General features: G+C 46.4%; 1 protein-coding gene and 7 non-coding genes across 9 annotated transcripts in view; 1 reads left to right on the forward strand and 7 right to left on the reverse strand.

Moving 5' to 3' along the window:
• Positions 1–741: 741 nt before the first annotated feature.
• Positions 742–13,721, forward strand: part of LOC144121526 (monocarboxylate transporter 5-like) — a 171,365-nt gene continuing 158,385 nt past the window's right edge. The window contains exon 1 of one of the 2 annotated variants that reach the window (XM_077654777.1): positions 742–894. In XM_077654777.1, coding sequence (XP_077510903.1) covers positions 798–894 — 97 coding nt within the window. In that variant the 5' untranslated portion in view covers positions 742–797. The remainder of the gene's footprint in view (positions 895–13,721) is intronic. The other variant, XM_077654775.1, reaches the window with a different exon arrangement.
• On the reverse strand, positions 7,245–7,317 carry TRNAK-CUU (transfer RNA lysine (anticodon CUU)). Its single transcript has one exon. It is a non-coding gene; the product is annotated as a tRNA-Lys (tRNA).
• On the reverse strand, positions 9,788–9,860 carry TRNAK-CUU (transfer RNA lysine (anticodon CUU)). Its single transcript has one exon. It is a non-coding gene; the product is annotated as a tRNA-Lys (tRNA).
• Positions 10,047–10,119, reverse strand: TRNAK-CUU (transfer RNA lysine (anticodon CUU)). The gene has a single exon. It is a non-coding gene; the product is annotated as a tRNA-Lys (tRNA).
• Positions 10,306–10,378, reverse strand: TRNAK-CUU (transfer RNA lysine (anticodon CUU)). The gene has a single exon. It is a non-coding gene; the product is annotated as a tRNA-Lys (tRNA).
• TRNAK-CUU (transfer RNA lysine (anticodon CUU)) lies at positions 10,564–10,636 on the reverse strand. The gene has a single exon. It is a non-coding gene; the product is annotated as a tRNA-Lys (tRNA).
• TRNAK-CUU (transfer RNA lysine (anticodon CUU)) lies at positions 10,823–10,895 on the reverse strand. The gene has a single exon. It is a non-coding gene; the product is annotated as a tRNA-Lys (tRNA).
• TRNAK-CUU (transfer RNA lysine (anticodon CUU)) lies at positions 11,081–11,153 on the reverse strand. Its single transcript has one exon. It is a non-coding gene; the product is annotated as a tRNA-Lys (tRNA).

The raw sequence follows: 13,721 nt of genomic DNA on the forward strand, positions 1-13,721 counted from the left end.
GAAAAGAATTAAAAAAGGAAATGACACAGTAACTGGCTCCCATCTCGGTGGACACCTCAGCCGCTTCGTAAGGGAAGGGACAAAGGAGGGAATGAAAGAAAAAAAGGTTTAGTTTATGGTTTGTTGGGGTTTAAGGTCCCAGAGCGACTCAGGCTATGAGGGACACCGTAGCGGAGCGCTCCGGATTATTTTCGAACACTTGAGGTGGTTCTGAAGTGCGCTGACATCCCACGTACAGCACACGGAAGTGCTTGCATTTTTTATTTATTTATTTCGAATACTTTCCAGGCCTGAAGGCATTACAGAAAGGAGTTGTATTGGTACTTAACATAAACAGTGCATATTATACAATATTATTTTACAAAGCGGCAGAAAATACAGTGGTCTTGAAGTTGTTAATGTCAGAAATGGCAGCGATGGAAAGAGGATTTCGTTTCCATCGCGAGACGCGGTCTTCGCGGTTCGGCAGTTCCTTGATTAGAACTCGTCGCCCGGGAACAACGGCACTTCCCTTTCGTTGTACCGCGACGCGCTCGTGCGTGGCATGACGACAACATGCGATAGAGCCGCACCGTCGAGTCCACCGTCGTTGCCGCTCTGCTATTGTTCGATATCTTGTACTGCCTACCTTTCTTTCATGCGCGATGCCAGAGTTGGTCTCCTCAACTGCGCCACTCGCAATCATTTGGCAAGCATCGACACAATAGACACTCGTTCGTGACACGCTTGTATATATACTCTTTTGCGTCGCGGCCCAGACCAAGATAAGGCACGACATATTGGGATCCGCTGTCCGCATGTGTCCCCCTGCGTATTCATTTATCATCTCGGAGCCTGGACCACAAATACACGTCCTGAGCCGTCAACCGTACTATCGAGCTTTCCTCAAACAAAGTGAGTCGATGCTTGCCTGTCAGTTGAGCCTGAGGTGCACGCTGAGCATTTCGCAACTGCTAAATAGTGGCCGCTTAATATCTGTGCTTTGCGGAAATAACTGAGCGCTGTATTTTTTGCCAAACTTGCACAATCTTGTTCGCATATTAGCGTCAGGTTCTGTTAAGCAGTCGATTCTTCGTGTATAATCACAAGCGTGCGCCCCCTCCCCCTCCACCGCTCCTCCAAGAGTGGCATCCCTTGAACTCACTCCTGTGTACAATTCATTTAATAAGTATAGAATCAGCACTTCAATAAGCGACCCACGGAACAGGCATGTTTTCGAGAGGAGTACTCACCAATATATTGTCACACGGCGGTGACTATACAGTCCGGAAAACAAAGGCGGTGAAAGTATTCAAAGAAAACTCTTTATTGGGGCTGACTTGCGCCCCACAAGAACTGAAGAACTCGGCAGCGGCGACAGCAACGGACGGTCTCGGCGGTCGTCGAAGAAAGGAATCACCGCCGCTCTCGCGCCTTAGATAACGGAGAAATTTCAAGATAAGGTGCATACAGCACCGGCGATAATCTTGAACAACGATGGAGCTGCGCGTGGGAAGAAACATCCCAGATAAATATCCTCGCATTTATTCTCACAAAGCCGTGTGCCGTCGTTTTGAGCATGAACAAACAAAATATTCGCGGAAATATCGCATTCATACCGAAGTCTGTAATTTTGATTGCAATATTGCGATCAATCTAAAAATCTTTAGCAATCATCGCAGTGAAAAAAAGCTTCCGTTCCGGTAGGAGCCGCAGTGGTTATGCGAGCATTACGAAAGCGAAAAGTCGTGGAACCATATGTGAATGAACTGAAAAATATCTGCAAGGACTACACAGTCGCCTTAGTCGTATACATAATCGGAGCGAGGAAATTCCTGTCAAAAATGGCGTCAGAGAGTAAAGCACAGTTGCTTTAATTGTGATCACTATAGTTCTACGCCTGCAGGGCATTATCTGAGCGTTGAACTCTTAACTATGTGCGTAACAATCAACGGTGAATACCTAGACAACCTCTGCTTTGCTGACCATGTTGTCTTGATAAGCAACTCGGGTATATTAATTACAGCGAATAATCGTTGACCTAGATGCGCAAAAGTTCGGGGGTAGGCCTAAAGATTACTACGAGTAAAACCAAAGTATACAGTTGAAAATTTGCTAAAAGAGCAACAATTTTCGATAGGCAATAAGGCATTGGAAATAGTTGAGAGTTTCATCTCAAGCAATTAAGTTAGCGCCGTAGATCAAGATCATTAAAAATGAGAAGGCGGGTAAGAACGGTGTGTATATATAGTGCACTTGGCGTTCACTCTCAGGTTATGAACAGCGTATTATCCCTGAAAAGATAAGCACAATATATAACCTACCTGTGGGCCAATACATGGAGGCCAGCAACAAGACTAGAAATAAGGGTATACGAACAGCGTCACAAGCAATAGAAGGGAAAATGACAGGCGCGCAAGCGTGCGCCGAAGGTTAGAAAGATCAAGCGCAAATTGAATACATTTTAGCTAAAACTGAGAAAAAGGGCGTGGGAAGATGTGTATATTAATTCGTAAAACTGACGGCTGGTAGCAGCGAAGACACTGATGGCGATTTCCACTGGTCGTGCTGGAGCAGCTTTTCTTGCTCCGCGACGACGAATTCGAGTTCCACTGGTCGACCTGGACCGACCGCGCGAATTCCGCTGGTCGTCTGGAGCAACTCCGTTCCATACGGAGCGCTGGTCGACAACGGTAGCTGTGCTCCGAGGCTGTTTGGGGCGCTCTTTTGCGATTCGAGCGCCTCGCTTCGGATCCACCTGTGGAATTCGCCATGAGTGGGAAAACTGACTCGAGGACGGCTGACAGTTCGATGCTCCTCGTCAGCCGACCAGGAGCGAACATGCCGAAGTCTGGGCTTCTCATCATGATTATTATATCTCTTAATTTTCATTAGCTATAAGCCATCTCAGAAAAAAAATCATTATTTACCTTCCTCATACAATAAATTTCCTTAAGAGCCGTTACAAAGGCTTCAGCTCTGACAGTACCAATATTTTTTTTCCTTTTTTCTCCTCTCTTTTCTGCTATGGTAAATTATTTTTATCATTTGTTATTTTCTACTTCGTATTGGTTAAGCCGGTTATTCTTAGCGGCGCAGGCCGCGACATTTTTCCTTTTCTTTATCTTAGTCCGGCCATATAGTATTTAGTATTTGTTAGATGCTAACGAAATGTGTAATAACGTACTCGCGGCTGGCACATATAACTGAAGACCATCGATAGATGTCTTTGCCGTGCAGCGAATCTACACGGGCTGGCTGTGAGGTGATAGGTCATTATAATATGGGCCGTAGGTATTTCTTTGCTGGTTCACTCTGCAGCACTGCCGAACAAAATGCCGTAGAGAATCGCAGTCCGGCACAAAACCCAACTCAAAGGAAAAAAAGACAAAGGCTCTAAACTTAAGACAGTTAAAACATTGCCTATGATTCAAGTCAGATCGAGCTCGGAAAGAAAGCTCAGATACAACGGAAGTGCAAATATATAGCAGTTTTTGATTTCCTGAAAGTTAGTCATTTGGTTTACAGCATTGTTTGTGAACCAAGGTTACCTACGGAACGTTTTTTTACAAATCTTTTTCGAAAAAAAAGGTGATAAGATAGTTTTAAAATTCTAGATCAGTAAAAGCCTCGTTTTTGCGTCAGTGAAGACAGAAGCCAAATGTGATCACATCAAATCATGTGATCCCAGCGGTATATCTATACGTGCAACGCAGGGTCGCTGACACATACCAGCTGACAAAAGCGACAGAACCGAATAAAAAATACGACAAAGTGTTTTCTAGTTTTTCTGTAATACTTTTCTGTATTAACCACATAAAATTCTGCTGTTACTACAAGGTTTTGGTCAAAAACATTACTGAAAATTTGTTAAAACAACAGTTTTTCTGTGTTTTTCGACTGGCAATGCACAGAAAGGCAGACCTCGTGGTCTCACAGATTCTATGCAATCAATAATCATGATTTTTCTATTTTTGAACGGTTTCACAACGACTACAGTTTAAAGGATGAAGCTAGGTCTCAGGCAGAACACTGAAGAGACTGGTTTCAAGCTCTGGAAAGAGCCTGACCACGGCAGACAGGGACAAAGTTGACAATTCTGATGATAGGAACCTTCTGAGCTTATAGTTGTTGGCAAAGTACAGGTGTCAAGCGATGATGGTATACGGTTTGCTATATCTGAAGAGTTAATGGAACTGGCTCTCATTGGTCCGGCAAAGTACACAAACTGCACTTGCCGCTCACAGCAGATACGGCCAAGTAACCGACTTTTTCGCCAGAAAATAAGCTTTTTCGGATTGCAAAAAAACAAACAAACTTAATTTTGTGTAAGAATATCCCAGACCTCTGGGGCAAAAGGCAGAATCTGAAACAGTCCCGAAGGTCCTCGAACGCGACCCAAATGCAGTCGCAAGGGGACTCTGTCAAAAGCAGCAACAGCTGCAGTAGTACATCACATGGAGCTTCGATCGAAAGATCGACTATTGCCTATCCCTTTCAACGAACGCCAGTGCATTTATTTCTTTTGAGCAATATTGGCCGCGTAGGTAGCCAATCATCAGGATGTGACACGTGTCTGTGTGAATAACACCGTGCCTGCCAGAAGAACAGAAAGAAGAAGGAAAGGAAGAAACCCAGAAGTTATCGGAGACTGCCTGCAGTCTTTCTCAGAAACTCGTTTGGTAACCATATGTACTCTTTTGTAAACACCGTTTTTCACTAATCTCCGGTTCGCTGCCTTTTTTTCTTTTTATTTATAAAAAAAAAAAACAGATATTGCCTGCCGGTAGAGTACAAAATGTTGCCACAGGATACTCCTCGTGCTATAGCGTCGTCGATAAATAGTTTCGAAACACTTAAGAGCGTCATATCGCAGCGTTTCGTTTTCATCTCTTCTGCTCGTCTGTCATGGGTGTCACTTTGCATGGCCTACGTCACCGGGAAGCCGCGGCCAGAGACTGAGGACAAAATGAAAGGAAAACAACAACGAAACATTACAAATTACGGCCACAAATAATCAATACCTGAAAGGGCGCTGCATTAAGAATTTCTCTCCTCCTCCGAGTACGTGTTTAGATTGAATCGTTGTGCCGGGGCATAGCTGTATGAGGAATTTCCACTGGTATAAACAGCGTCGACGTCGTAGTACGTCGCGAGGGGAAAATCTCGCGCTAACCTTCTGAACATGGACAACGTTTCCCATTTGGCGTATTCGCAAATTGCAGCCTGCCGCGAGGTCTGGAACCGTGTTAATTGACAATGCATGTATCTTAGCAGCTGACCTAAAAGGGATAACACGTCGTTAGATAAAGAATGAAAATTAGTATCACAACCGTTATTTTGGGCTCGAAGCAAAAAATTCTCGAGACATACTGTAAAAAGAGCGCACCTCGCAACTTCGCTAAAGGTGTAGGGATGTCCCTAACGGAGATTTCAAGTAAAAACACAGATACAAGGCAATGCCTCTTCACTTAACCATTGTATAACTGAATGTTTGGGCCAGTTTTCTGGGTTCGTTCAAACTTCTGCAACCCGCGGTCGGTTTATTATGAGAATCTATTTTATAAATACGTACATTTGTTACATGACGATTACGAACAGGAGGAAAGTCCCATGCTTCGAAAGAGAAATTGGTACAGAGTAGGAGAGCTAAAATCATACGCAAACTAATCTGTACAAAGCCATAAATTGGTAACAATAGTCCGGAAATGCATTTTGCCAAAGCATATTAGTTACCATGCAGATATTTTCGAAATACATCTGCGGCCACTACAAATATATATAAGAACACAAAATATAAGGATGGCACATAAATGGAGCTAACGGGGTATCAATGCAATGATCCACCATACAAAAGAAAGCTTCAAGGAAACCAAGCGGTCAGCAAAAGCCAGTATATTTTCGAGAGTGTTCTCGAGCATTCTGAGTGGAAGAAGAGATGCAGCGCCACCATTGTGGGTATGTGCCATCGCTTTTGAGGCAACAACAACAACAACCGCCCGTCCAAGTTGCAGCTCGGTCGGAGCCCCGCCCGAGTTCCCCGTGAAGATATCTGGACGGAGGGAACCTTTGTCCAGAATGATGCACATGAAGCCGACTCGATCCGCACTGTCTAGAAAATGTGACGTCAGCTTGCAGAAAAAACACGCATACTGTTTCCACTCCGCCGTCCAGCACATAATACAGGTCATGCGATCGCTTCTTTATATATTGAACAGCGTCGCAACAAACAGGGGACTCCCTTTTCACCGCCGATGGATGCGTGTGGCGCCTCTTGTTTGTGACAGAGAGGATGAGGCGAGACAATGCAGAGTTCAAACGGAAGCCATTGCCGGGAGTGTCCATGACGCTGGAGTACGATTACCTGACCAGGATCCACGCCAACCACACGGGACCGCCTGACACGCTGTTCGTGGGCGGGTTCTTCTACGTGATGTTGAAGTGTCCCCGCAACTAGCCGATGGAGCCCCCTATGGCGAGCTTCATGACCCACGGTCAAAGCACGGGTATCGTTCAGCCCGAACATCTCCAGCGGAAGCGATCTCTTCCTCAGCTTGCTCGGGACAGCGCCATTTGGACCAGAGCAGAGCAGATCATCTGGAGCCTGCTGGTTTCGATTCAGTCTCCTGCATGTCCCGTGCCTGCCAGCGCTCGCTTATTATTGGCTGTCGCCGACACGATGCGCCCTATTTACGGAACTACCATATTGTGATGCACGAGAAGTCGCCACGTTAATGCGAAAGCGTTACTAGTCCCATTACGAGAAAAGGTGGCGGCGTGTCTGTACTTGCAGACGGTGCAGAAAATACCAGCGATGACAAGACAAATAGGGTGACGTCATCAAGCAGCCGTATGACGCACGCAGCAAGCCGAGCACCGCCACATCAGACATTGCTATACATGTCGTTCGTCTATATATACGCGCCACTGGCCGACCTCCATGTGGCGTCAGTTTTCCCCACATTCGTATCAAAACTTTGATGCAACCGCTCGTCGTACAGCGTGCTGTCATACACGCGTGCGCTCGCACCGGTAAGCAGCCTTAAGTGTGTTTGCCGAACTTTTTGTTCTCCTCGTGTTTCGCGCGGTTTTTTTTGCGCATAAAAAGGCCGTTGTGGTTGTTTTTCACCGAAAACTTCATGCCTATTCTACGCGTTATTGTCTTGACGCTTTGGCATGCAGCCGCAGATAACATTGCGAAAAAAGGCTTCCGTTAAAATCAGACAGAAGGAATATGGGATGCAGAGCTAAAAAACGAAAAGAAGCGCCAAACGTGAGGCTCGAACCCACGACCCTGAGATTAAGAGTCTCATGCTCTACCGACTGAGCTAGCCGGGCTTTTTTTTTCTTTATTGCCTGACTTCGGCAAGAACCACAGTACACAAATACACTTGCACGGCACAATGAACAATACTTAAGCCTGGTGGGTTGTGGCTTCGTCATATTAAAACTCAAAAATCTCTAAGCGCCACCAAAGGCTTTACTCTTTCGAGCCACTCAGGAGCTTCAGGAGCGAGTTCCTGAATTTTAGTATACTTATGCATACACTCCTTAAAATAGATCCGCGCTGGACGTGCATCAGGATCGCAATGATATCCTGCCATTCTGGTGCGCCAAATACAGTGGAGGCCCATTAGCATAATAAGCTCGAATGGTGTCGCATCCTCACTCTTTACAGGCAAGCACCGTATTCCATGAGAGTCTAGCGGAAATTCCTTTTTTAAAGTCCTTTGCAAGATGTCCCAGAAGTATACCCCCTCCCAACAATGCAAAAAAAAACGTGGTCTATTGTCTCCGGTTTTTTACAGATTAAACAATGTGATCCTCAAGGTAGAAATAAATGCTTCCCTTGCAAAAATTTCTTTACTGGTAGTGTTCCGGTATGTAACTTAAAGAAGAATGTTTTTGCACTTGGCGGCACCTGCATCGCCTTCACACGCTTAAGTACGACGCGTCCCAGGCCTACACCGTATACGGCCCTGTGCATAGGTTGTGGAAGAACTACATGGCACAAATCCCTATACAACTTCTTCCTGCTAACAGAAGACAAATACTCATACGAAAACCGAACAGATAGGAATCGAACACTCGCGACCTCTCTAAAGTAACCAAAAATACGTCCCGATAAACTTTCGGTTGAGACAACAAAATCCGGCAGTGCATTTCCAAGCCTTAACTGGCACGCAGTGCGCAGAAACGGATCACTTACATCAGGCACAAAAAAAAAAATCTGCTTACGATCTGCCGTACAAATAAGTGCCCCAGAGTGAGGCCACCGTCCTTGACCCGCATAAACAAATTCGTCCGGCTGCATCGTTCCCAGCCTGCAGCCCATACAAAAACGGCAAAGATCCGGTGCAATCTCTGTACGTTCATCCTTGCACAATGCAACACTTGCATCACGTACCACAGCCTAGACATAAAAAACAGATTACTCACTGTGGCCCTTGCGAAAGTTGACAGCTGTCGCCCTTTCCACCTCTCCACCTTTTCAAGCGTGGCTTGCGTCTGTTCTCTCCAGTACGGTTCGCTATCGCGATAACCGTCTAGTGGGACGCCCAAGTACTTTACTGGGGTCGTCACCCAGGACATGTTTGCAAAATGGTCGGGTTTCGTTGGCCATTCTTCGTGCCAAAGCCCCAGGGGCTTTGACAAAATTCACTTTACTGCCTGTGACTTCGGTGAATTTTTTTACACATGCCACGGCCTCGGTTACACCTTCCCGATTCACTGTGAACAATGAAACATCATCCGCATAGGCCAGCAGCTTAACTTCTGCCGCTTGAAGCTGGAAGCCACGAATTTTTTTCATTTTGCATGATATTCAAACACAATGCTTCGATATAAATCCAGAATAGAAGGGGGCTAAGGGGACAACCCTGGCGCACCGAACGCAGCAGGACAATGGGGCCCCCCAAACTCTTATTTACAATTAATCTTGTCGTGCAGCTCCGGTACTCCAAGGCCACTGCCTCGCGAATAATGGACCCTGCGTTTACATGGTCGAGTATGCAAAACAGGATTTCGTGTGAAAAACAATCAAATGCTTTCTCAAGATCTAGCTGAAGTATGGCTACACCGCCATTTGTATGATCACAAAATTCAAGCACACACCTCGCTCTATGAATATTGGTAACAATAGAGCGTCCTTTGATCCCACACGTCTGGTGAGGACCGAATATATCTTGAATAACTGAATGTAGTCTACGGGCTAAAATCTTCATGAAAACTTTATAATCTACGTTTGTGAGTGCGATAGGGCGATATGCTGTTACCTGTTGTAACTTTTCTGCCTCATCATATTTAGGAATTGACCCTGTGTGGGATTTACAGTAAGACGGAGGCAATTCATTTACTTCGTAGGCTTCATTATACACTGCTGTCAGTACTGGCACTATTTCGTGTTTATATGCTTTGTAAAAAGCCGCATTTAATCCGTCAGGTCCAGGTGATTTTCCAAGGCTCAAATTTTCTATCGCATGCTCAACCTCTGACGCAGTTCTCGACAGCTCCAACCTTTCTTTCTGCTCGTCATCTAATCGTTGTAAAGCGCCAAGAAACTTTGCCTTGAACGCGCTCACATCCACTTCTTGGTTCGCAAACAACCGACTGAGCTAGCCGGGCGACGACTTCCCCCCTACCTCTGGGGCCACATAGAGATAGGACAGCCAGAGTGGACACAAGGAACAGCCTTCTTTGTCCTCACAGGCGCTTTAGTATGCAGCCGCAGATAACATTGCGAAACAAGGGCTTCCGTTAAAATCAGACCGAAAAAATATGGGATGCAGAGCTAAAAATAGTTAAGGAGCGCCCAACGTGGGGCTCGAGCCCACGACCCTGAGATTAAGAGTCTCATGCTCTACCGACTGAGCTAGCCAGGCGACGACTTCCCCGTTACCTCTGGGGCCACATAGAGATAGGACAGCCAGAGTGGACACAAGGAACAGCCTTCTTTGTCCTCACAGGCGCTTTGGTATGCAGCCGCAGATAACATTGCGGAACAAGGGCTTCCGTTAAAATCAGACCGAAGGAATATGGGATGCAGAGCTAAAAAAAGAAAAAAGAAGCGCCCAACGTGGGGCTCGAACCCACGACCCTGAGATTAAGAGTCTCATGCTCTACCGACTGAGCTAGCCGGGCGACGACTTCACCGCTACCTCTGGGGCCACATAGAGATAGGACAGCCAGAGTGGACACAAGGAACAGCCTTCTTTGTCCTCACAGGCGCTTTAGTATGCAGCCGCAGATAACATTGCGAAACAAGGGCTTCCGTTAAAATCAGACCGAAGGAATATGGGATGCAGAGCTAAAAAAAGAAAAAAGAAGCGCCCAACGTGGGGCTCGAACCCACGACCCTGAGATTAAGAGTCTCATGCTCTACCGACTGAGCTAGCCGGGCGACGACTTCCCCGTTACCTCTGGGGCCACATAGAGATAGGACAGCCAGAGTGGACACAAGGAACAGCCTTCTTTGTCCTCACAGGCGCTTTGGTATGCAGCCGCAGATATCATTGCGAAACAAGGGCTTCCGTTAAAATCAGACAGAAGGAATATGGGATGCAGAGCTAAAAAAAGAAAAAGAAGCGCCCAACGTGGGGCTCGAACCCACGACCCTGAGATTAAGAGTCTCATGCTCTACCGACTGAGCTAGCCGGGCGACGACTTCTCCGCTACCTCTGGGGCCACATAGAGATAGGACAGCCAGAGTGGACACAAGGAACAGCCTTCTTTGTCCTCACAGGCGCTTTAGTATGCAGCCGCAGATAACATTGCGAAACAAGGGCTTCCGTTAAAATCAGACCGAAGGAATATGGGATGCAGAGCTAAAAAAAGAAAAAAGAAGCGCCCAACGTGGGGCTCGAACCCACGACCCTGAGATTAAGAGTCTCATGCTCTACCGACTGAGCTAGCCGGGCGACGACTTCCCCGTTACCTCTGGGGCCACATAGAGATAGGACAGCCAGAGTGGACACAAGGAACAGCCTTCTTTGTCCTCACAGGCGCTTTGGTATGCAGCCGCAGATAACATTGCGAAACAAGGGCTTCCGTTAAAATCAGACCGAAGGAATATGGGATGCAGAGCTAAAAAAGAAAAAAGAAGCGCCCAACGTGGGGCTCGAACCCACGACCCTGAGATTAAGAGTCTCATGCTCTACCGACTGAGCTAGCCGGGCGACGACTTCACCGCTACCTCTGGGGCCACATAGAGATAGGACAGCCAGAGTGGACACAAGGAACAGCCTTCTTTGTCCTCACAGGCGCTTTGGTTTTTTTTCTTTATTGCCTCCTCAGACAACAATCCAAACAATACAGACACGACTAAAAACACCAGTACAGGCAGGCCTGGCGTGGTTAAAAATTTCTGAGTCTGACCAAATCGCCAAGAACAGCCATCCATTGCGGCGGCTCCGTTTGTGCGCGATACACCTCTGCAATATATGTAACACTATCAATAAAATTTTCACGGGCAGATCGAACAACAATGTCTGCATGTCGCACAGCCATTCTTGTCTTCCACAAATTGTGGAGGCCCAGGAGCATGAACATGTCATACGGTGTGTCATCATCAGTCTCTGCAGTTAAAAACCTGATTCCTGAAGGTGTGATTGGTAGTTCCTTTTTAAGTGTGCGTTGTAAATGTCCCAGAAAAAGATAGGATCCCAGCATTCAATGAAAACATAATCAATGGTTTCTGGTTTTTTGCACAGAAGACAATTCACTGTCCAGGGCACAAAAATTCCTTTGCCCTCGAGCCATCTCTTTACAGAAAGAGTATTAGTGTGAAGCTTGAAAAAGAAAGTTTTAATTGAAGCTCTTACTGGCATCTTTTTCACTCTTTTCAAAACGTCCTCTCCTGGACCTCCGCAGTACATCGCTCTGTACAGTGGGACTGGCATCATGATGTCAATTACCTCTTTGTACGACTTCTTTTTGTTAACCAAAGACAAGTACTCTAATGAAAAATGTGTTGCTAGTACGCGATATGACACAACGATTTCGTGCAGATAACCAGTTGCACCACGATTCACAGCACTACTAGTGGTAACAATGAAACCAGGTAAAGTTTTAGCCAGTCGAACATGCAACATTGTGCGCAAAAAACCATCACTTTGGTCCCGTAAGAAAAAGAACCGTGACACAATTTGTCTAAGAAACAAATTTGATAAGCCAAGTCCTCCATTGCGAACAGATCGAAAAAGATTTGAGCGACTCTTTCCCAAGTCGAGCCCCAAATGAACACTGCAAAAGCTCTGTGCATTTTTTGCGCATTCGCGCGAGACTTAAAAAGAACTTGTAATACATACCAAATCTCTGCCACAAGAAATACATTGCACACTGTAGCACCTTAAGGACACTGCTTCTGTCCGCGCAGAATACAGCGATATCATCCGCGTAAGCTAACACTTTAACTTCAGATGACTGCAGTTTGAAGCCACGAATGCTTTCATGGCGTAAGAGAGCAACACAGAAAGGTTCAAGGTACAAGGTAAACAACAGTGGGGAGAGTGGGCAGCCTTGCCTCACTGATGACTGAACACTAAGCGTCCTGTTTATTACAATACGCGTTGTACAGTCACTGTAAGCCATCATGACACCTTCAGTAATCACGTGACCGATAATGATGTGTTTTAGCACCTCGAACATTATTTCATACGAGACCTTGTCGAAAGCTTTCGCCAGGTCAAGCTGCAACATAGCAACTCGGCCTGCGGACGCGTCACAGCACTCTAACACACTTCTCGCAGTATGAGTATTAGTTGTGATCGTGCGGCCCTTGATCTCGAATGTTTGGTGAGGCCCCACAAGACTTTTAATTACTGTTTGTGTTCTCTTCGCCAAAGCTTTCATTAAAATTTTATAATCGGTGTTTGTTAATGTAATTGGCCTGTATGACTCAACCGACATCAGCTTCTCTGGGTCTTCTGTTTTCGGTATTAGCACCATGTGACTTTTCCTGAAAGAAGGGGGCAGTCTATTTCGCTCGTATGCTTCAGCGTACACACTGTGTAAGATCACAGAGTTCGGGCGGAAAAGCCTTGTAAAAGGCAGCTCCTAAGCCATCGGGCCCGGGCGACTTGCCTTCAGCTAATTCCTTTATCGTCCTCACAATTTCGTCCGTGCTTATGGCACCTTCTACGCTCCCTATAGTTTCGTCATCTAACTTAGGATCCCCGGACACTGCGGACTCGATGGAAATGAGACCGCCGACGCTGAAGCAAGGAGCGCCTTCAGCAGTGGCCTGCGTACAGCTGTACCGTTCTCTATAGTGGGCACAGCTTGTCTCCTTTCGGAATTGATGAGGAGGGCGACGGCTAGGTACTGGGCCCTGCCAGACACCCGCCACATCCGCCTTAAACGGCTAGATCCGACGATGACCTTTTCAGTTCCTCGCGGAATACCTCGCCCTATTGCATGCGTTATCCGTAGACCACGTTTAAACGTGGCATTCACGCGCAAATACTTGCACTTAATAGGACAAGCGGACTCTCCGGAATGTACCACATGTGGCGTGCTAGAGACTATAGAACATGTTTTAGTGGCGTGTCCAGCGTATGCACGTGAAAGACTCATGCTCGCATCTGCTCTGAAGCCTATGGACACCTCGCTCCTCTCTGAGGATTTGATCCTCGGCGCTTGGCCAGATAAGTTTAGAACTGAAAAAAGGCAACGCGAGCGCTCTCACGCTTTTTGAGCGACACGGACCTTGTCTCGCGTTTGTGATGTCAGAAAGTGTGCATTGT

Source organism: Amblyomma americanum, chromosome 2 (genome assembly GCF_052857255.1).
Source record: "Amblyomma americanum isolate KBUSLIRL-KWMA chromosome 2, ASM5285725v1, whole genome shotgun sequence".
In the NCBI taxonomy this organism is placed as follows: Eukaryota; Metazoa; Arthropoda; class Arachnida; order Ixodida; family Ixodidae; genus Amblyomma; species Amblyomma americanum.